Consider the following 24,338-nt stretch of genomic DNA (forward strand, 5'->3'; position numbering starts at 1 on the left):
CATTTTAACAAGGCGAAAAATTGCTGATTGCACCTTAAAGGTTCTTAAGACTTAAATCCATGAAGGTTCTGACTGGTAGTGATAAATGCACTTTAGTTTTGTCATCGGTGGTAACAATTTACAATGAATGCATTAACTAACATTAACAATGAGCAATGCATTGTTACAGTATTCATTTATCTTTGTTAATGTTAGTTAAAAAATAAACTGTTAGTCAATAACATTAATAAATACAACTTTTGACTTTAATAACGTATCGGTAGATGTTGGAATCAGCATTAACTAAGATTAATAAATGCTTTAGAAGTATTTTTCGTTGTTAGTTTACAAATGTTAACAAATGGAACGTTATTGTAAAGTGTTACCTTATCAGTGATTTTTTTTGTCTAAATTCATTTTGTTTATGTTTTGTTAAAAACATAGGTAAGATTCAGAAGATTAAAAAATAAGAAGTTAAGAATAACCACATTAGCTGACTAAAGTTTTAGCAAAATTCATTTCGGCATTTGCTACTAAATATAAATAAGTTTAGACAAATGTAATTTTATTAATAAGCTTAATATATGTTCTTTTAATGTGATATAGTGCAATAAAAAGTAGCTCAAGTGCCCTCCAGTGGAAAGAAATGTATCGTTTAATTTCGTAGTACTGTCTATAATACTACATCTCCCAGCATGCTCCTGTAGTGCGCACGCGCAGTGCAGTGGTCAGAACGCGCATCGAAAACCATCACAAAACTTTATTGCAGCGGCTCAGGGTGGAAGTGAGCGCGGCGATCCTCGGAGGGGAAGTAGGCTGCTGATATGGCGGACCCGGCGGCACAGAGCTCCGTGCAGCCCCGGCTTCAGCAAGCGCAGTCCGGCGGCCCGGCAGGACCCACCCCAAACCCCGGAGCCGCGAGCAGCGACCCGGCCCGACCAGGCCTGAGTCAGCAGCAGTGGTCCAGCCAGAAGAAAGCCCAAGTCCGCTCGTTTCCACGGGCTAAAAAGCTGGAGAAACTCGGGGTGTTTTCCTCCTGCAAGGTAACCGAGAGCTCGGCTCGTAACAATAGAGCGAGTGCCCGGGCCTGACATGTGTCAGTGCTTCAGGAGCAGACTGCAAACCAGTCTCGCGTGTTTCCTGAAGTAATATGAAGTAATAAAAGCCTAAAGATAATAACACAAGAAAATGAAAACCTCTATGGACTAAAAATTATAAATGATTTAAATTTCTAGTGAATTCCTTACCTATGCAGAAAAATGCTGTCAAAATGGGTAGCTTAACAGGTTTATATAGTGTGAAATTGGTCTATGGTGGTTAATTGAATGCGTTTATTATGTATGCTTTGAAAACATGCACCATACATTAGACATTTTCGGTGTATCTTATTGTATTCTTATATTATGTCATGTTGTCATCACTGCATCATTATAAATCAGAATGTTTTGGCTGTATGAACATGTAAATGAACCTGATGTTTAGTGTCCTCTTTAAATCACAGCTGTGTTCTCTTATCACAGGCGAATGATGCTTGCAAATGTAATGGATGGAAAAACCCCAATCCGCCCACAGCCGCTCGTATGGAGCTCCAGCAGCAGGCAGCCAGTCTGACGGAGGCCTGCCGAAGCTGTGGACACTCTCTGGGTAAAATGAATGCCTTCATGTTGGTTTTATTACAACACACTATATCAGATCCATGGCTCTGCTTGGAATCATCCAAATAGGCTGCTCCGGCATGATTTTGTGCGCAGCCACTTTTCCAGTTGCCTTGCTTCTGGAAGTATTTAACATAGGGTTTTTTGCAAAGCCTTTGTTTCAGAGTTATAAACCATGAACCAAGCTATGAGGTCAACTTAAACTTTACTAATATTTGAAAATCAGATGAAAAGACATAGGTCTGGACAATATGGGCAAAATTTATATCACGATATATTTCTTAATTTCGGTCGATACGATATAATTCCGATATCGATACGAACACTATTTAAAAAAGCCTCATAAAAACGGCCAAGAACGGCCACAACAGATGTCTGTACCTACAAACTTATTTTTTATTTTTTTTATTTGCCAACTCTATGAAACCTACTCCTATAAACAGTCAAACGCCACAAATAAATCCGTGTATGGGAAACACTGGTAATGTATATCGGAAATGTGTTTAAAAATCATATCACCGTTATTGAAAAAAATTATATCGCGATACATATTGATATTGAATTATTGTCCAGGCCTAAAAAGACAAGACTATGTAGTTAATGGCTTTAATGAAGCAAAGAGCTACAGTCTCTCAAGCATTGTGAAAGACAATCAAATTCAAAACAACAGCTAAATTTAAAGTCCTCGTGAACCGGAAGTTGCTTACTTATTTCAGTGTAGTGACGTATTTCCAGCTGAAACGGAATATTGAATAAAGGGCATGGTTTTATTTTGGCGCTCCTCCTCTCTGTCTCTCACTCGTAGCAATCTAACGGTTGGAGGAGTGTGTTTAAGAATATTCTGTTTGACGTCATCAGAGAAGGAACGCCATTCCAGAGCGGAAGTAAATGTTCAGATTCTGATTAAAGATTACCGAAAACAAACCATTTTTTTCAGCGGATTAACTTGCACGGATTAATTGTTCACATCAAGAAGACTAGCAATGTGCGCTAATAAAGTAAATTTTGATTTCATGCAGACTTTAAAACTATTGATTTTATATAAAGAAACAACATATTTTACATTTATTGCAAATTATGCATACCGATATTTAATTTTTTATTATTAATTAGTGGAAATTTCTTTGCAGAATCATAGGTAATGTAGTTTATTATCAGGATTGTCAGGATTATCAAAACAGCACACCATTGAATAACAGCCTTGTCGCTCAAAATATGTTTGTCTTTAAAGGTTTATAAATTATAGTTTAAATCAGTTTCCCTGTGGAGAAAATGTATGAGATTTTGGTCCCACTTTATATTAGGTGGCCTTAACAACTATGTACTTACATTTAAATTAATCATTTGGTACAATGCACTTATTGTGTACATGTTTTTACATTGTGCTTATGTTTTTTTTTTAAATACCTCAATGTAATTACATCTGTAATTAATTTCTGTAATTACATTTATAATTACACTGTTGACCCCTCTTTTACACCTTAACCCACTCTTAAACCTACCCATACCATCAAACCTGTGCCTAACCTTACCCGTGTCCCACCTCAATAGCAGCAAAAGTGTTTTGCAATACAATATGAACACAATAAGTACATTGTACTTATTTTTTGATGTAAGTACATAGTAGTTAAGGCCACCTAATATAAAGTGTGACCAAGATGTTTACTTCTGGACTATTGCACTCTTTGGCTGCGTTATATAGACAGATACCTGAACTTTGCAGGGTTGAACACAGCAAAGTGTGAACTGTGGGCATGGTCTAATTAATAGATAAGCAAATGCACAAAAATAATAATAAAACGGTAATTGAAAGCAAGTGTAGCAAGTATGGACCAGTTTTAAAATGTGTTATGCAAACCAGAGTTAAGCAGCATAAAGATAACCTTTGTAGATACAGGCTCGTATTAGGGGTGTGCGATATATATCATCTGCGATAATATCGTAATTGTTGTTTTAATGATGTGGGATTTGACGTTATCGAGTATTTAGCAAAAACCATTCAAAACACACCTACAGAGCGCATGCAAACATTACGTGAAGTCTAGAGACTAGTGCGAGTGTGCATTTAGAGTGTGTTCTCTTCTTTCACTGCATGATTTCAGTATATTATTCAGTCAGGTGTTTCGTTTCGTGAATGAATCAACCGTTTAAATGATTGCGGTTCAATCGCAATGACTCGCTTATTAACAGCGATTTGCTACCACCTACTGGCAATTTTAATTTCACATTTAAAGTATATTTTTATTATTTAAATTCTTCAAATATCAGTATTCAACGTTTTATGTTTAATAGACCTATATCAAAACATTATTTATGCATTTGTAATTGCAGGTTAAATGCATTCATGTCCTGCATTAAACAGTGTGTAAATACATCTAAATGCCACTTCAGATTAGTGCTGGGCGGTATGACCAAAAATGTATATCACGGTACAGGACGGTATTTTTTTTTTCATGCATGACCGGGTGTTAACCATATGTTCTACTGATTGAGAGAGGAAATACTGCAGTATATTGACTTAGAATGCCCTATTTTACTGTCATGATGAGTGAATATTGTCAAAAAATACCACACTAAATAGTGACTAAACACGACCCCTTTTAATGCATGTTAAACAGGAGTCACCCTCATTTATAATCGCGGCATCATCTGATAAAATCAGCATGCATCTACACTAAAGAGCGGCTATGCGGTTGTTTTGGCTATATTACTTTTTTGTCTCATGCAGTGCACTGCCTGCGTCTGAGTAACAAACTAAAAAAAACAACAAACAAAACAGTGCATGTGATATTAACAGACTAACTACGCTCATATTTATAATTCCAAACAATCAACAGTGTTTCCCCTGCCATTATTTTAGGGGGGCGGCCCGCCCCCCCCCGGCAGTGTTTCCCCTGCCATTATTTTAGGGGGCGGCACCCCCCGCCCCCCTTGAAGGTCAAGTTAATTTTATTTAATTATATTTTCTCTATAGCGCCAGATCACAACAGAAGTCATTTAAAGTTACCTTTCTTATAGAACATGTATATACCTTGTTCTTTCATTAAGCAAACTAAAATGTCATTTCAGCCTCTACGTTATGTTCGCGCTCTCTGCATCACGCACAGCGGAGTTCCGCCCGATGAGCTCGCTCACGCACACACACACACACAAGTGAGCACACTCCGATTCATATTTAAATATGAATTCTGCGTGCCTCTGTGTTAATGAATGGTGCAGACGCGCGGTTTTGTTTACTACTCGTACTGAAACGCTTGTGACGCTTCCGGTGATATTAACCTCTGCCGTCTCACTAATGAGGACATAAATACATGAACAACATCTCCAGAACTGCTCTGAGAGTCACTTCATCAGCATTTGACCGTTTCATTTCAGTAAAACTATCATCATGTCATACACACACAGAAATGTAATGGTATTCACGGCAACCCGTCAAAATAAAAGTTCGGTTTAACTTGAGGGCATTGGCAGAAATATATTACTATTGTTGAGTAGAATGTACGTAACAGACTGCTACTACTAACATTATTAAAACCTTATTTTTAAGGAATAAGCATTCAATATTTCTTCAATGTTTTAATTATAATATCAAATTACCTTTATTTTCCCAAAAATTTTATTTGTTTAATTTTCATTACTTAAAAGATAGATTAAATGAATGTTTTATGCCTTAAAACAAAATGTAAATACACAACACAGAATTTCTGAGCAGAAAAATCATAAGGCTATTGTAAGAATAAATGAAACTTGTTTTATGCTTTCAAATTAGACATGCTAAAACAGAATTTGGTTATAATAAAATATAAGGTTGGACAAATAAAACATTTCATAGGGCCCTAAACATAATATTTGTTAAACTTTTAATAAATTGATGTTAAATTGTTTAAGTTTCATGATTTTAATTAATTAGACATGCTTTTTGATTAATAAAATGTAATTTAACCATTAAAAAGGAGTCCAGAAAAAAAAACGGAATCTCTAAAAATTCATATCATAACAAAAATAAACACCGATATTCGGTATGAACCTGTATACCGCCCAGCACTTCTTCAGATGCAGATTCTGTGTTTCCTCTGCATTGCAAAGATGAATTTTGTTGATACTGATTTCATAATTCACTGATATGGACACGTTTTTGAAAAAATGTAATATAACGCTTTATTATTGTTGTTCACATTGTCTTGTGTGTGTTTATCTATAGCGGAACATGTGTCTCATCTGGAGAACGTGTCTGAGGAGGAGATTAACCGGTTGTTGGGGATGGTGGTGGATGTGGAGAATCTCTTCATGTCTGTCCACAAAGAAGAAGACACGGACACCAAGCAAGTCTACTTTTATCTGTTCAAGGTAAACAGGAAGATGAGATCTGCTTCTTCCATATTTTTTAAGTGCAAAAACACCCGAGATGAGTTACCAACATTTTAAAATCATCCTCTAAGATGTTTTTTGTTTATCTTTCAGATTAATATTTCAGATTTTTGCCTATGTTGTTTTGGTGACTGTTTGTTTCTTTTCTAAGTTGCTGAGGAAGTGCATTCTGCAGATGGGGAAGCCAGTGGTGGAAGGCTCTCTCGGTAGCCCTCCCTTTGAAAAACCCAACATAGAACAAGTACGTCTGTGTGTGTTCTGTATAAGAAAGGTGGCAAAAAGCTTTCTGGCAGTCACAATCCATGCAAAATGTATGAGAAGAAGGGTGGGACACTTGTCTTTTAATGCAGGTTATTATTGTTGTGTGAGTTGATCTGCGCTCAAGGTCTCTCTCTGCCTCAGGGGGTGCTGAATTTTGTCCAGTATAAGTTCAGTCATTTGGCTCCTAAGGAGAGGCAGACCATGTATGAGCTGAGTAAGATGTTTCTGCTCTGTCTGAACTACTGGAAGCTGGAGACCCCGTCACAGTTTCGTCAGAGGGCCCAGAAAGAGGATGCGGCCGCCTACAAAGTCGATTATACTAGGTGTGTGTATTATATTGTAACTAAGTGTATGTTTGTGGATTATATACATATAGATGCCGTAACAAGTGCTATAAGTTGCACTGTAACTAGTTGTCAGAAAAAAATTGATGATCAAAGATGATCGATTTCACTCTTGAAATGCTACATCATATGTAAAAATTATATTTCTATATATATATATATATAATTATATTTTGTAATAAAATTAACAATTTGAGATTTAAAAAATAAATAAAAATAACACAAAACAGTCAAATCCTTAGAATAATTTTTCTCCACAAACATCTTATTGCTAAAGATATAATGTATTGCGTAATGGCTGCTAAAAATTCAGCTTTGCCATCATCGGAATAAATTACTTTTTAAAAAATTAAGTTATTTTAAATTGTAATAATAACTTACAGTATTACTGTTTTTACTGTAATTTTGAGTATACAAAATGCAGCCTTGGTGAGTATAAGGGATTTTTTTCAAAAACATTAAAATAGCAAAGTGACCCCTAACTTTTGGAACAATAGTGTATATGGGGGGAAAAAAGAGATTCCATCTGGCTCTACTTATAATTTATATAGATTCATTAGTGTAAATTTGATGTGTATGAACCAATACAATAACAGTTTTGTTTTTTGGTGTGTGTGTTTCAGGTGGCTGTGTTACTGTCACGTTCCTCAGAGTAATGACAGCTTGCCCCGGTACGAGACCTGTCAGGTGTTTGGCCGCAGTCTGCTGAAGTCTATCTTCACTGTCACCCGCAGACAGTTACTGGAGAAGTTCAGAGTGGAAAAAGACAAACTCCCACCAGAGAAACGCACTCTGATCCTCACACACTTCCCCAAGTAAGACACAATACCATCTTATCAATACACACTCCAGCACCATCACTCTCACATAGTATAATTGAGTATATTTGTGTGTGTGTGTGTATTAGGTTTCTTTCCATGTTGGAAGAAGAAATCTATGGAGAGAACTCCCCCATTTGGGAAGCAGACTTCACCATGCCAGCCTCAGAGGGTACACAGCTGGGGCATCAAACAGGTGTGTGTTGACTGTTGAAGTGGATATTAGGGATGAGCATTTAGAATAATTTTATAATGTCATATCAACTTACTCAAATTAAAACTTATATTTAAAAAATGGCTTAAAGGTTTACTCCACCCCAAAATAAAAATGTTGTCATTAATCACTTAGCCTCATGTCGTTCCAAACCCATAAAAGCTTTGTTCGTCTTCGGAACACAATTTAAGATATTTTGGATGAAAACCGGGAGGCTTGTGAGTGTCCCATTGACTGCCAAGTAAATAACACTGTCAAGACCCAGAAAAGTATGAAAGACATCGTCAAAATAGTCCATCTGCCATCAGTGGTTCAATCTGAATTTCATGAAGCGACGAGAATACTTTTTGTACGCAAAAAAAATAGTCCATCTGCCAAAGAAAACAAAAATAACGACTTTATTCAACAATTTGTCTCCTCCGCGTCACCGTAGTACCATTTTGGAGAATATCCACTGAACGTAAACTGCGTATGCTGTTCTACTTGTATGTGTCAGCCGCACCACACAGATACGTTTTCTACGTTTATTTACGCTTTGATTTGAATGAAAACCGTGTCTGTGTGGTGCGGCTGACACAGAACAGCATACGCAGTTTGCGTTCAGTGGAGACTCTCCAAAATGGCACCAGGGTGACGCAGAGGAGACGAATTGTTGAATAAAGTCGTTATTTTTGTTTTCTTTGGCAGATGGACTATTTTGACGATGTCTTTCATACTTTTCTGGGCCTTGACAGTTTTATTTACTTGGCAGTCAATGGGACAGTCTAGGGATGTTCATTTCGGTTATTTTTACTAACCGACAACCGACGCTCATTTACCGATTATTAACCGTTAACCGACAAGATTATTTTAAATTAGAATTGAATTAAATTAGAAAGGATAAGTGTCTGTGACCCGTTAAAAATACTAAAATACTAAATACTACTAACATTTGTTTCCCGGGGATTAATTGTACATGCGCAAAAAGCAGCAAACAACAGAACATGAGGATTCATATCATATCACATCAAGCACCTGCAGCGCTTCGGCGAGTGGAGAAAAACATAATAAAGCTAGGATATATACCTGTATATATAACAAATAAATAGGCCTTTACGAGAAATATAGTTTTACTTAAATAATAAATTGTGAAAATGAAAGAAAAACTGTGTAACAAGTAGCCTAGTATGCAGAGTTTCGGTTCATTTTTGTGCTGCGCGAAAGGAAACCAGACGGCAGAAGGCGGCATCCTATTTTGCCTTAGGCCTATTTTACAAAAGCACAAAGATTTGTTTTTGTTTTTTTGTGAATGTACACGAATAAAGGCAAACCTTTTACAATTCTGATTATCTTTAGGACTAAAAGGAGTAGTTTCTTCACTGTTAGAAGGAAATAATTTTAGTGATTGCGCCGGCGCCGCATGTGCGCACACAGTTAAGCATGGCTGCCTTGACAATGCAGCCTGTTCATTATCATAATAAAATACAGTCAGTCAAACATATGGAGAAAAAAAAACACACTGATCAGTTTAAATATGTAGCAAAATCTGTGCCGTTAAGTGTTATCACCGTACCGCCGTGATGTTATGCAAACCATTTTGTTTTACGTGGATATTGGAACGTGAGTGAAGTACATACTAAATAATAATTTGCCATTCAAATACATCGCGAATACAGAAACATTTGATTTTGTGTCGAATGAGAGACCCAACTTTGGTTTCAGTTTCGTTTTAGCTTGTCGTTTATATTGATATAGCTTCTTATATTTTAAATTCTTGTTCTTTTCTAAATACTGTTAATTGAAAGGATTTGTTGTGGAGTGAGGGGAACTAAAATAGCCTAGCTATGTTTACAGTGTTTATTATAATGTTTGTAAACATTTAGCATAGGCATTGGCCTATTTCTGAATGAAAGCATAAAATGTGACTTATACTTAAGTTTTTTTTTTTTTCTCTAAAAAACACTATTTTTTTTATACGCGTAGTGTATTTTAACCATGCAGCAAACCTTTTTAAATATTTTGATAAATTACTGAAAAAAATGACTTTTTAAACCATTTAACTGATTGTATTAATCGGTCAAAATTCTTACGGTCGGTTAACGGTTAACCGGTTAAAATGAACATCCCTAGGACAGTCACAAGCCTCCCGGTTTTCATCCAAAATATCTTAAATTGTGTTCCGAAGACGAACAAAGCTTTTACGGGTTTGGAACGACATGAGGGTAAGTGATGAATGACAAAATTTTCATTTTGGGGTGGAGTAACTCTTTAAAACAATTCTCATGGCACATATTCAGCATACTTAAAAAAAAAAAATAGTGCTAACAGAACACCATTATTCATCTTCCTGTGTGATCACCAGCATAGAGACCTAGCATTATTATTGGACTATGTTGCTTCAAACCCTTTTTTGTTCTGTTCTAGTGCTGAGTCCAGTCTCGGTGTCTGGCTCTCCGCTTAGTAAAGGCAGCAGTGGTTCTGCTCTGGGTGTTACAGGTTTGGACGTAGCTTCCTCTGAACCAGTAACTGGTAAGAAGATCCAGTTGCAGATTTATTTATTTTGCACTGTGAACTGTGTACATTGGCATTTAATTTGAGTACACAATCATATATGCATCAGACTTGTGAATGATGTGAAAGATCATGGCAATCATTGTGATACACTGTCTCAGGAGAGAAGCGAAAGCTTCCTGAGACACTGACTCTGGAGGATGCCAAGCGGATCCGAGTTATGGGCGACATCCCCATGGAACTGGTCAATGAAGTCATGAAGACCATTACAGACCCCGCTGCCATGCTGGGGCCAGAGGTCAGAGTTCATCACACCCTTATGATAGCTTTATAAGTATAGTTCCCCCGAAAATTAAAATCTGATGAACATTTATTTAAGATGTAGAAGAGGTGGTTTCTTCATCAGAAAAGATTTGGAGAAATATATCATTACATCACTTGCTCACCAATGGATCCTTAATTCTTTTCTGATAAAGAAACAAACTCATCTACTTCTTGGATGGCTTGAGGAAATTTTCACAACATTTTTATTTTTGGGTCAACCATTCCTTAAATATAGCATGAGGTTCTTCCATTCTGCATTAGAACGTCCTGTATTTTGTGATTATACACTTAATAATCTTCTAGTTTCATGAATGGTGATTTGTTTGCTGGTTTCCCAGACTAGCCTGTTGTCAGCAAATGCAGCTCGTGACGAGACGGCTCGTCTGGAGGAGAGGAGAGGCATCATTGAGTTCCATGTCATTGGTAACTCTCTCTCTCAGAAGTCCAATAAGAAGATTCTAATGTGGCTCGTGGGCTTGCAAAATGTTTTCTCCCATCAACTTCCCCGCATGCCCAAAGAGTACATCACACGTCTTGTGTTTGACCCGTAAGTCCACAACGACCCCTTTCTTTTTCCAGAGCTCCCGCTACTTTCCTCAACCTTTAGCTGTCAGGGTTTATGTCTCGTTAGCCTCCCCTCAGCCTCTTTTGACTCCGAGTCCTCTGTGTGACCTCAGAAAGCACAAGACGTTGGCTCTGATTAAAGATGGCCGTGTGATTGGAGGGATCTGCTTCAGGATGTTCCCCACTCAGGGATTCACAGAGATCGTCTTCTGTGCGGTCACCTCAAACGAGCAGGTCAAGGTATGTAGGCACACTTGATGGAAGCTAAATTACTCTAAAAGACAGTGGTTCTCAACCAGGGGGCCTTCGCAAACCTCCAAGGGGGAAGTCTTGTTTTTATTGAAGAGCATACAGTTTTTATAACTGAAAGGGGTCATATGATGCTTTTTTTAAAGATCATTATTTGGTGTAACAGAATATGTTGACATGCTTTAATGTTCAAAAAACACATTATTTTTCAAATACTGTACATTATTGTAGGTCCTCTATGCCTATTCCAGCGATATCGTTGACTTGATTGCAAAGATGCTATTTAAACTGAACTGAGCTGGATGATGACATCACTGAATTCAATGATGAACTGTCTTTAGCTGAAAAATGAGTGTTTACTATTGTCATTTTGCATTATTGACACACTATTTTCCTAATTAATGCTGTTCAGTTGCTTTGACACAATCTGTATTGTTAAAAGCGCTATATAAATAAAGGTGACTTGACTTGACTTGACTGGCCTCTATCCCCCGCCTCTCTCAAACGCTTTGTTTTCTACAAAGTCCCTCCTTCCGACAAGCGCAGTCTGCTCTGATTGGCCAGCTGACCCAGTGCATTGTGATTGGCCGAACACCGCAAGCACTCGTCGGAAGTGTAACGCCCCTTACCATAATCGCGAGCTTCATCTTTCAAAATAAATGTAAAGACATCAGTTCAAGCCCCAAAGGGGCACAGAGTCGCGTGACAGACACAGTGATGAAGCTGGTATGTGTTTGCAGTACACAAACCATGATTAAGACCGCTGACTCAATGTGACCCTGTCTCTCTCGCTCTCTCGCTCGCACTCTCTCTCTCTCTCTCTCGCTCTCTCGCCCACACACACACACACACACACACACAATGCGCAAAACTCCACATTTGAACAGTCAATAGCAAATACTTAAACTAATAACAAAACAGTAGCTGATTCAGAAGCGCCAGATTGTCATAGCAAAGTCAGAATTACCTCCTCTCCTAGGTTCACGAAACGGTCGTCCATAAAATGCATTGCTGTTCTGTTGTAAGTAATCTTAAAGATTCCTAAATGCATCTACTTTCGGATGGCCAAATAAAGTGCTTTTGCTTTCGCCTAGAAACACCCAGCGTCTCCCTGACATGGCTGCTTCAACACTAACTGCGGTTACTGAAACCACGCCTTCTTTCTTTGCGTGAACATTTGGGCGGCATGCAAATATTTCCACATAGTGAGGTAGATATCTGGGGGCATGTTAGAACGAGCCGTTTTAGGGGGGCGTGGCAGAGTCTTAACTTTGATAAAGAATATCTCTTTGGTTTTGAGACTTTAGTCTTTGCAACTTCAGGGATCTTATCTATGCACAATCAGCTTGTAACAATCCAAAGAGAAAGGAAAACTTTAAATCGCATCATATGACCCCTTTAATCAATTCCATAGTGAATTGTGATTTAAAAATGAGGCAATCTCAGACTGCATTGCAGTAAGTTTGCTCATTTCATTTTACATAGACTAATATAAACAGCCTCTGGAAGCAAAAAAAAAAAAAAAAGCATTAATTCTGTATTTATTTTAAAAATCCAGTCCACATTAATCACAGAAATTGTTATATTAATATGCATCTAAATAACCCTTTTGTTATGTGGCATGGCATCAGTGTTGGGAAGGTTACTTCGGAAATGCAATAGGTTACAGTTTACAAATGACCCTACTTAAAATGTAATAAGTAGTGTAACTATTTCAATTACTTTATTAAAGTAATGTAACTGATTACATTTGATTACTTTTCTAAATTACTCAAAAACTCATTTTCAAACATTTAAAGCAGGCAGAGTTACCCTTACAGTAGTACTCAACACTGATTACTGTCAGACTTTCAGAATCCTTCATCACTTAAATTAAGATTAAAATAATTGAATTTTGAAGTACAGCCACCACAAAATCAGACTTTAGCAGACTTTACAGAGCATTGAGGTTAAATACAGTTTTAAAATCATAACAATATATAGTTTAATAGCTAATATAATGTTTTTGAGATCAAATCTTTGCACAGAAAACACTGGCATCTAACAATGCTTTGGAAAAAAAACAGTTCATCTTAAAAAATAAAGCATAAACATAAACAGGAAATACCCAAACAGGAAATAAAAAGAGTTAATAAATAAGCATGTGTCCTATTCTGTGTCCTAAACTCCTGAAACATTGCTGTCTCATATTTTAAAGCAGTCAGTGCAATTTGGGAAAGAAATCAAGTGTCTGTGTGTGTTTGAGAAAATATTCAGATGTAACCCCCTTTGTAATCGTTAACATTTTCATAAGTAACTAATTTAATTACACATTTTCTCAGTAACTGTAACAGATTACAGTTGCGTTTATTTTGTAACTAAATCACGTAATTCCGTTACATGTGACTACTTACTCCCCAACGCTGCATGACATGTATGAATCGATGTCTTTCACTTGATTTATTTTGATAATTTTGTGTGTATGTGTGCATGTTTAGGGCTACGGCACACACCTGATGAATCATCTTAAGGAGTACCATATCAAGCATGGCATTCTGTACTTCCTCACCTATGCTGACGAATACGCCATCGGCTACTTCAAGAAACAGGTACCGCTCCAGCCACTCGCGTACAGACGTTTTACATTTTCTATTTTTCCGCTGTGCAGCTTCACCTGTTGAACCCTCGTTCTGTTGGTAGGGCTTCTCCAAAGACATCAAAGTGCCGAAGAGCCGATACCTTGGCTACATCAAAGACTATGAGGGAGCCACGCTAATGGAGTGTGAGCTCAATCCCAGAATACCCTACACCGAACTCTCACACATTATAAAGAGGCAGAAAGAGGTGAGAGTGCACAGATTTACCCTGCTGCTGGAGAGGAATACATTGTACTGGTTTATCCAGTTGTATTACATGGTGTATGTTTTTGGAGGGGTTTTTCCCCCCACTTTTTTGATATACAGTATCTCAAAATATCCCAAATTGGCTGAACACATTAACCTTTGGTCAATTTGTCTGCAGATCTAAGAGAAGGGCAAGACAGCCAGGCTAATGTTATATGACTGTGGGTTTGTTGTCGTCTGCTGTAGATCATCAAGAAACTGATTGAGAGGAAACAGAATCAGATCAGGAAAGTGTATCCAGGTCTCACCTGCTTCAAAGAGGGAGTGCGGCAGATTCCTGTGGAGAGTATACCAGGCATCAGTAAGTGTGCCCTTGAGTCTAAATAGCAGCTATGATGCACATACAAAATTCTTCCATTCTCACACACTCTCTCCCTTCCTTTTTCCACGAGGAGAGACTGGTTGGAAACCTAGTGCCAAGGAGAAGAGGTCAGAGGAGAATTTATGCATATTTATTCTGAAATCTTGGACCATCTGTCTGTCTGTATTAGATCATTGTGGAACTGCATCTAATGGTTTTACAGCGATAGCATGTGTACACTTCAAAAGATTGGGCTCAGAAAGAATTTTTAAAGTCCCCCTGTAGTCAAATATTTTATCCCTTAAAACTTATCTTTGATCATCAAAATGACATATTTAAATGTTTTTTCTTGTGAAAATAATTTTCTCATGCCTTAAAATAGCTTGAATGTAACTCTACACCCTTGCCTCATTTACTACACGGGGATCTATGAATATGCAAGTTAGTCCCGCCTCCACTCAGTTGGTTCTAAATTCACATTAAACCACAGCTTCATGGGTTTTTTGCTCTGATTTATTTTTGGTTTTGTGCTGGTATTGGTATATTTTGCATGCTAGTGATAGGAATCGATCCCTTGACGTTATTGGTTTGTGACGTAGCAAACCGAGGGCTGTTTCAAACCATATTTCTGGGTCAGTCTTTGGGGAAACTACAGTTTTAAGGAGAAAATACACAGCAATGGTGTTGATTAATAGATTGGCACATGGTTTGTCTAAAAGCATATTAAAAACACCACATAGACAAATAAACAACATAAAAAACTTGATTTTCACTACAGGGGGACTTTAAGACTTTAATGCTTTTATTCAGCAAGAATGCATTAAATTGACAGAAATATTTTGTAATATTATTAATGTCTACTATTTCAAATAAATGCTCTTCTTTGATAATAATATGAAAATATAATGTTTCTCGAGCAGAAGATCTGCATATTAAAATTATTTCTGACTGATTCTGAAAATTCATGTATATATATAAAATTTTTGGTCACTTTGTGTGTGATATATAAAATGAGCCAGTCTTAGCAAAACAGCAGGATTATGTTGCAATTCCTAATTAAGTTAGCAGCTATTTTACTTGCTTTTGGGGTTTAATGCGTGTTATTTGTGTATCCTCTCTTATTTTATCTCTGCAGTAAAGAGCTGAAAGATCCAGATCTGCTCTACAACATGCTAAAGAATCTACTTGCACAGATTAAAGTAAGAGTTGTCAATCACACATTCATTTTAGCACATTAACTGTGTAATATTCGGGTATATTCTCACCGTCTCATCTGTGTGTGAACAGACACATCCAGACGCCTGGCCTTTCATGGAGCCAGTGAAGAAATCCGAAGCTCCAGACTATTATGAGGTCATCCGCTTCCCCATTGGTGGGTACTAATATCGTCTGCGTATACAGTAATGAGATTTATTTATTTATTCTGAAGAGCCGCTATTGAACTAGTCGAGCGAGCTATACTGCCAATATTTATCAGTAAAAGTCTATACAGTTTGAACAACAGCAGATTGCATCCAATTGAATAAACCTCTCATCCTACTCAGACTTGAAAACGATGACGGAGCGTCTGAAGAACCGGTATTATGTGACAAAAAAGCTGTTTATCGCCGACCTGCAGAGAGTGATCACAAACTGCCGAGAGTACAACCCTCCAGACAGCGAGTACTGCAAGTGTGCCAACACACTGGAGAAGTTTTTCTACTTCAAACTGAAAGAGGCCGGGCTCATTGACAAGTAACACGCATCTAGCCTAGGACAAGGGACCAGTTAGTTATTATAGAGAGTGTGATCACATACACGTTTAATTTGGATGAATGACATGCAAACTTGTCAAAAGTTGCTGCGTTCTGTTACTTTTTTCTTCCTTATACAGTATAGTTATAAAACTCAAGGTTATATTGGTGTGTATGACTCTGCTGTGCCAGTGCATTAAGGGAAAATGAAAACTGAAAGTGTGATCGATGTGGGCGTTGGCTTAGGCAGAAGTCACTATTAGCAATTCTGTTTTTCTGTCCCATGCGCCATTAAACGAATGACTCCCGAACAGCGCAAGCTGTTGCTCTACATACTGTACACAAACATTTGGTTGTGTAACAAAGTCTTATCCTGCGACATTTACTGACCCGAGATGCTGCAGCCAAAGACGGACAATGTTTGGCCTCTAGTGATGATGTCACTGCGGTGCCACCATTCTCTGCCAAAGCTGTTCGATACAGCTGGTTAGTCATATACAGGACGTGCCTATTCAGTATAAATCTGAAAATATAAGGGGATTTTTTTCCCCCCTCTTTTTGTTTTGAGTTCCATCAATGGTTTTTATTGAAGAAAAGACGGTTCATTCCTTGACAGATCACTTCAAGTAACAATAGTCCTTGTTTTTGTCCTCCTGGGAAATTACTGCTGTCCACTTGGCTTTGTCAGTGTCGTTGTGAAGTGCTTATCTCTGTTTGCAAACCAATATTTGTCGTCTTCAAAAGCTTTCAGTGTGTCATGACCCCGGGCGTAACCATTCACAGTTTTTGCAGCCTGATTTTTACACCCATTTGGGACCAGGAACAACTATTTCCATTTCAGTCATAACTGCAAAACACTTTTGTCTGCTACTACCTAAAGTACTCGTAATGGACAACTGCACAAACCTGTATTTTTAAATATGTATGTGTTTTCTCTGAATGTTCTTTGCGCATGTTCTTTGCTAGTTTACCGTTCACACACATGTAACAGGACAGCTGGTTTATTTCTCAGTCTCTTGTAATAGACATTTACTTGAATCATGACTTTGATGAACTGCTGCAATGTTGATGTATTATCAGGGTTCTTTATTTTTTGTTTTACTGTGGGACACTGATGGCCCTCACGAAGAGGACAGATGGGTGTGCTAGAAAGCGGTTGGCCATGGTTACATTTGGAAGATGCATGTAAATTGCTACGGTTCTATGTACTATGATTTTTTTTTTTTTTCTTTTAAATAAATTTTTTTTTTAAGTTGAGTAATTTTGGACCATTCTTCCTTGCAGAATACTTCAGCTCACCCATGTTCTTAAGACGTCTGGTGTGAAAGGTTCTCTTGAGCTCATTCCACAGTATCATTGGGTTGAGGTCTGGGCATGCTTGGGCCACTCGAAAAGATGGATTTTATGTTTCTGAAACCATTCTGTAGTAGATCTACTTTGATGCTTAGGGTCGTTATCGTGCTGCATCACCCAGCTTCTTCTTATATATATATATATACATACACACATATACATGTGTGTGTGTATATATACACGTGTATATGTGTGTGTGTGTGTGTGTGTGTGTGTGTGTGTATATTTATGTGTATATATATATGTGTGTGTGTGTGTATATGTATATATATATATATATGTGTGTTTGTGTGTATATATATATATGTTTGTGTGTGTGTGTGTATGTATATATATATATATATATATATATATATATATGTATATATGGTGTGTGTGTGTGTGTATATGCAATGTAAATATAATTTAATATAATGAAGATGTAAATATTTTCTTTCTTTCTTTTTTTGAATACTCTCTTTTTCCATATTGTGTTTGTTTTGATCAGAGCATGACTAACAGGCAGGTGACAAAGGCAGTTCGTTCAGTTTTGATTTCCTAAAATCACTGACTGCCAAATGGGGCCCCATCAAGGTCTCTCTATTACTTTCTTCTGCCCCCGTTGCAGCTACTGCTCTCCACATTTACGAATCAAAATCTGTTTCAGTCCACATCATTGCTGTACCAAGGGGCGCAAAAAAACAATAAAAAAACAAACAAATCTCTGATAACAATTGACAAAAAAAGTTTAAAAGTTTATTTATTTTTTATTATACTAACAGTCCATGGATGCCTGCTGTCATTGAATTTGGCCCCTATTTTGTTGTATGTCATTCATCTCCTCCTGCCGGGCCCTTTCTCTGTTTTCGGTTTCGTTTTTCTGCTCAGCAGGCTAATAAAGGGACGGGTTTGAAGACCAGCTAGAAAGAAACACACAGACCCCTCACCACTACAGTGACAGCAGCACAGGTGAGTGAAAATACTGACCTGTGCAGATACAGTTATTTAATCGTAGTTCATAGTCCTTTATAGTCTTTCAATATAAAACCGTAAGCAAAGTAGTAGCATTTTTAGCATGGAATATTTGTTCTAAGATCGTTATTATATACTCACCCTCATGTTGTTCCAATCCTGTATCAATTCCTTTGTTCTGTTGAACACAAAAGAAGATATTTTAAAGAATATTGGTAACCAAACATTTGCTGGCAGCCATTGACTTCCATATTATTTTTTCCTTAATATATAAGTCAATGGCTACCAGCAACTGTGTGGTTGCCAACATTCTTTAAAATATCTTCTTTTGTGTTCAACAGAAAAAAGAAACGCACAGGTTTGTAATTGGAACAACTTGAGAGTGAGTAAATGACGACAAAATTGTAATTTATGAGTGAACTAGCCCTTTAACAGAGATTAATGGTGAAACTACTAACATTTCACCTTAAATGCTTATAAGAAAATTATGATAGTTGAGAAAAGATAACTAAAACATTCTCTCTAGTTTGCACAATTCTTATTCTGCCTGTTACTGTTTCTTCTGAATGGCACTGGATCAGTTTATTCATTATCACACTACACTGGTTAATCTGTAATGATCTGTGCCTGAAGCTTTAGGAAATGGGTCAGTCATTTCAGTCAAACCATTTTAGTATGTGTGGTGACAAAACTGATGTGTTTCATGAAGATCATTTTTGACCATGTAAATAGCTGTCTTTATTGTACCGTCTTCTGACTGTTTGAGTGTAGATGGACTGCAATCTTAGACCGTACCAGGAGGAGGTGGTGCAGGCAGCACTCAGAGGGGAGAACAGCATCATCTGGATGCCCACCGGTGGAGGAAAAACCCGTGCTGCGGTTTACGTCACTAAGAAACACCTGGAGACCACAGTCAATGCCAAAGTGGCAGTGCTCGTCAACAAGGTAAAGCCAGATTAGTGCTTTATTACTACCTTTCAAACTTTTTTATTACTCTTGTTGTATTTAGATTTACACAGAGTATTCATATCCATTGTCCATTGTTCTCAGGTGCATCTGGTAGACCAGCACTTTGCAAAAGAATTCAAGCCTTATCTTGGGAGTACATACAAGATAACAGCCATCAGTGGGGACAGTAATGAGAAAGACTTGTTTGGGTGTCTAGTCAAGGCCTCAGACCTGGTCATCTGCACGGCTCAGATCTTGGAGAATGCCCTGATCAACATGGAGGAAGAAAAACACGTGGAGCTGACTGGTAACAGATTATTCTGCATGACACGCCATGATACATAATGCCTTACAACAGTTTTACACATAGTGCATGAATGTAAACTTGACTCCATGAATACGGTACACTTTGATTGGCTTTTTTCAAGTATTAGAGGAACAATTCTCATGCTTTATTGTTGTGAGAACTATTATAAGACTTTGCTATTGCACATACATGCACCTTCTTGATTGTATTTAACAATTATAACCACAATAACCTGTTGAATTAGTATGCAAATCAATATGTAAAAACCTTTTGATGATCTCATTTGAACTATTATTCACTATTTTTAAATATTAACCCAAAAATATAAGTTTATCAGTATCTACTAACCACGTAGCACCTACTAAGTGACAGCCTAATTCAGGCTAAATCTGCAACTCTTTGACACATTCTGGGATAGTTTATTTATTTTTTTGTATACACAAATATTTTGTATTTTTAATTTTGATGTTAATGTTAATTGCTGTAAAATTACAAAATCACACAAATCATGATCAACCATTTTTTTGGGTTGAAAACCTTACGGAAAAGGATTAAAAATAAAATGGATCAATATTTAATAGGATCTTCTAAGGTAGAAAATATTTTGAAGATTAAGCACTTCCATTCACTGACTACTTGATTTAATTGATTGTGTGAAAGTTTTGGGTTGAAAACATGATGACAGATTAAGTATTAACAGTACCCTTCATTTTTCTCTTTTCAGACTTTACCCTGCTGGTAATAGACGAATGTCACCATACACAAAAGGAGAGCGTCTATAATAAGATAATGGGCCGCTATGTTGAAAAGAAAGTGAGAAAAGAAGGGAATCTTCCTCAGATTTTGGGTCTCACAGCATCACCTGGTACAGGAGGAAATAAGCAACTGGATAAAGCTGTTGAACATGTACTGCAGGTGTGTTTAAATGTACACATTAAGACTTGGCAATAAAGCTAAAAAAAAAATCATGCAAGAACTAAAATTCAATTGAAGTCATGTTTTCCACATTCACAACAAAGATTTAAAGGGATAGTTCACCCAAAAATGAAAATTCTGTCATTAATTACTCACCCTCATGCAATGTTCCCTCTAATTTTTTTTCTTGCTGAGCAACACTTTTCTCTATTGGGCGGACATTTCGGCCCCCTGAGCAAAAACATTCTTTATACCATTCCTGTACAGCGCGTACACAAAAAAGTGTGTAACTTTTAACTTTAATGTGCTATTTATATTTGATTTGACCCTTGATGTAACTAAATGATGTACATTTTAGGTTACCTGAGAAAATATTTTTACAGTATAATACACTGCCGTTCAAAAGTTTGGGATCAGTACATTTTTAAAAGAAGTTTCTTAGGCTCATCAAGGCTGTATCTATTTGATAAAAAATACTGAATATTATTTCACAAAATAATATTGTGAAATATTATTGCAATTTAAAATAAAAGTTTTCTATTTTAATATACCTTAAAATGTAATTTATTCATGTAAAGGAAAGCTGAATTGTCAGTGTCACGTGATCCTTCAGAAATCATTCTAATATGATTATTTATAATCAATGTTGGAAACAGTTGAGCTGCTTGGTATTTTTTGGGACCTGTGATATTTTTCCGGATTCTTTGATAAATAAAAAGTTAAAAAGAACAGTGTTTATTCAAAATAGAAATTTTGTGTTACAATATACACTATACTATTCAAAAGTTTGGGGTCAGTACATTTTTTCTTATTTTTTCTTTTTTTATTAATACTTTTATTCAGCAAGGATGTGTTAAAAGTGATAGTAAAGACTTATATTGCTAGAAAAGATTTCTATTTTTAATAAATGCAGTTTTTAAAAACTTTTTGTTAGCCTAATCAAAGAATCAAAACAGCACAATAATAGAAAACAAACTGAAGCATTTAAACTGATAGAAGAGAATAGAAAACAAACTGAAGCATTTAAACTGATAGAAGAGAATAGAAAACAAACTGAAGCATTTAAACTGATAGAAGAGAATAGAAAACAAACTGAAGCATTAAAACTGAGATCTGCAAGTTAAATATTTTCTAAGAAAAAAAAACCGTGAATGTGAATTCTTCTATAGCTATCTAAACATCCCTATGAAGTACAGTTGAAGAAGTTTACTTACAGTATAATTTTCTCTACTTCCTATTTATGTCTGCTTTTTTGTATTTGTTCTTAGAATGAACAAAAGGAAACCATTAAACATTTTAGAAAAGGAATCCTCAACCTCCTCATCTCCACCAGTGTAGCTGAGGAAGGACTTGATATTCCAGAATGCAACTTAGTTGTACGTTACGGGCTGTTGACCAATGAGATCGCTCAGCAGCAGGCCAGTGGGCGGGCTCGAGCTATGAACAGCGTCTACTCAGTGGTAGCCGAAGAAGGTGGGCGTGAAATACGCAGGGAACTCACCAATGAGTATCTAGAAAGTCTGACTGCAAAAGCTATTGACCAAGTGCAGCAAATGAGTCCCAGGGAGTTCAGACTCAAGGTTTGCAATTCACGTCAAATAATAGAAAAGCTTGAAGTATTCAGATTTCAGATTCCTAAAAAACTTCTGTCTCTTTATTCCTGTCAGATATCCGAGCTCCAACAAATCACTGTAATGAGTCGGATCCAGGCCGAGAAGAAAAAGGATGAGAGGGAGCAGCGCTATAGTCCTGGTCAAGTTCAGTTTCAGTGCAGAGGATGCTTCTTGCCTGTCTGTAGTGGAGAAGATTTAAGAAAAATAGAAAATACTCACCATGTCAACATCAACCCTGAGTTTGAGTGAGTTTTTCCTGAGTGCATGATTTTTTTGTTTTCTGTGAGTACATCACTTGTGCATGACTTAAACTTTAGCGGTTAGAGCAAATCTTAGGTCTATAACAGCTCTGTGGTCCGTCACTGACTAGTGTGATCCATATACGAATTGAACTTTTAAAAATATATATTTTTAAAACCAAGCAAGAGTATTCCAAGTTTTTGCCATCATTAAGATAGGATAGTGTAGAGTAGACAGGAAGGATTGTTCATACCAAGAACGTAACTGTAACGATAACTATATCAGCGTCCACACCAACAGATGATAACATTGTTTATTACAATTAGGGTGAATTCTGATTGGCTGAATTTTGAAAGAGATGGTGCGTTCAAGTCCTCCTGGGACTTGTGTTCGTGTTTACATGTTGGCAAATGCGTTTAAGTCACTTTGGTTGGAGTAAGATGGCAATGCACCCTTTTTTTTTTGCTATCATGGCTAGATGACTGCACATTATCCTGCTTATTACAGCAAACAAATGGACATTATTATGTGAGAAGAAAGAGATGTGAAATAGCTAACTCTGTGTAGCCATGATTGTGTAGCCTAGTGAACCAAACTGAGAGGCCATTTTGAAGGCTCAGGAAACCTTTGCAGGTGTTTTGAGTTGATTAGCTGATTGGCATGTCACCATATTCTCATTTGTTGAGATAGTGAATTGGTGGGTTTTTGTTAAATGTGAGCCAAAATCATCACAATTAAAAGAACCAAAGACTTAAACTACTTCAGTCTGTGTGCATTGAATTTATTTAATACACGAGTTTCACAATTTGAGTTGAATTACTGAAATAAATTAACTTTTCCACGACATTCTAATTTATTGAGATGCACCTGTATTGTTGACAGAGACAACTGTCCAATATACAGTTTAGAGTACAATAAAATTTGACCACCGAATGCTGCTAGCGACCAATCAGAATCAAGTATTTCAGTGAGCCGCGTCATAGTTTACAGCAGACACTGTTTTCAGCAAATGTGAGGAGAGATCACATAGCTTAACCACAGATTTTATGGGGGGTTACAGTGAAAGACCCTAAATAGAGTCTAGCAACAGCTATGGGTCAGATATATAGACACCACTACATCTTGAACATATAAGCGCACATGGCACAGATATTGGTGTGTGTTGAGCTCTGGACTGGCTTCATCAGACAGGATTAATCATGTCAGCAGGGTTCATACAGTAGGTGTGTTTAAGTCTGTTTGTGTAAGTCGCTAAGCACAAAGCGCTTCCTCTGTGTGTATGTGTGTGTGTGTGTGTGTGTGTTCATAGAGACCCAGGTGCAAAAGAGATGATGAAGGAATGGAGATGGATGAATGGACTCCGCAAAGGAGGCAAAACCAAATATTCCCCCCCGCTGTTAGTTTAAAATGACTCGGCACACATATAGAGACTGAGAGACATTCCTCTCAGTCCAACAAAGACTCTGTAATTGAAACCAAATGTTATGAAAGCTCCTACCCAATGGATGGTTATGGTTACTTCAAAAGGATTATAAAAGAGCTTTGAATGTAAATACGGACTTGTCTCGTAAAGTAAATCTATATTTCCAAAATTCCTTTCCTCATTCGGTCGTAGCTAAACATGGCTTTTAATTACTTGTGCTTAAATGCAAAAGCTGACCAATTCAGAAACATATGTGACCCTGGAGCACAAAACCAGTCTTAAGTCGCTTGGGTAGCAATAGCCAAAAAAACATTGTATGGGTCAAAATTATCGATTTTTCTTTTATGCCAAAAATCATTAGGATATTAAGTAAAGATCATGTTCCATGAAGATATTTTGTAAATTT

General features: G+C 37.0%; 2 protein-coding genes across 2 annotated transcripts; both read left to right on the forward strand.

Moving 5' to 3' along the window:
• Positions 1-712: 712 nt before the first annotated feature.
• On the forward strand, positions 713-17,404 carry kat2a (K(lysine) acetyltransferase 2A). Its single transcript, XM_016253361.1, has 18 exons — positions 713-1,022; positions 1,500-1,623; positions 5,836-5,981; positions 6,154-6,243; positions 6,405-6,586; positions 7,231-7,422; positions 7,515-7,621; positions 10,043-10,147; positions 10,291-10,427; positions 10,792-11,000; positions 11,131-11,257; positions 13,744-13,854; positions 13,946-14,089; positions 14,335-14,449; positions 14,541-14,577; positions 15,585-15,648; positions 15,737-15,821; positions 15,994-17,404. The coding sequence occupies exons 1-18, from the start codon at positions 804-806 to the stop codon at positions 16,185-16,187; spliced, it is 2,388 nt and encodes a 795-aa protein (XP_016108847.1). The 5' UTR covers positions 713-803; the 3' UTR covers positions 16,188-17,404.
• Positions 17,405-18,295: 891 nt separating this feature from the next.
• On the forward strand, positions 18,296-22,518 carry LOC107568305 (probable ATP-dependent RNA helicase DHX58). Its single transcript, XM_016254253.1, has 6 exons — positions 18,296-18,483; positions 19,258-19,431; positions 19,537-19,741; positions 20,466-20,656; positions 21,925-22,236; positions 22,324-22,518. Exons 2-6 carry the CDS (start codon positions 19,258-19,260, stop codon positions 22,516-22,518), a joined length of 1,077 nt encoding a protein of 358 aa, XP_016109739.1. The 5' UTR covers positions 18,296-18,483.
• Positions 22,519-24,338: the final 1,820 nt, after the last annotated feature.

The sequence above is a fragment of the Sinocyclocheilus grahami genome, unplaced genomic scaffold (genome assembly GCF_001515645.1).
Source record: "Sinocyclocheilus grahami isolate Dianchi unplaced genomic scaffold, SAMN03320097.WGS_v1.1 scaffold27.1, whole genome shotgun sequence".
Classification (NCBI taxonomy): Eukaryota; Metazoa; Chordata; class Actinopteri; order Cypriniformes; family Cyprinidae; genus Sinocyclocheilus; species Sinocyclocheilus grahami.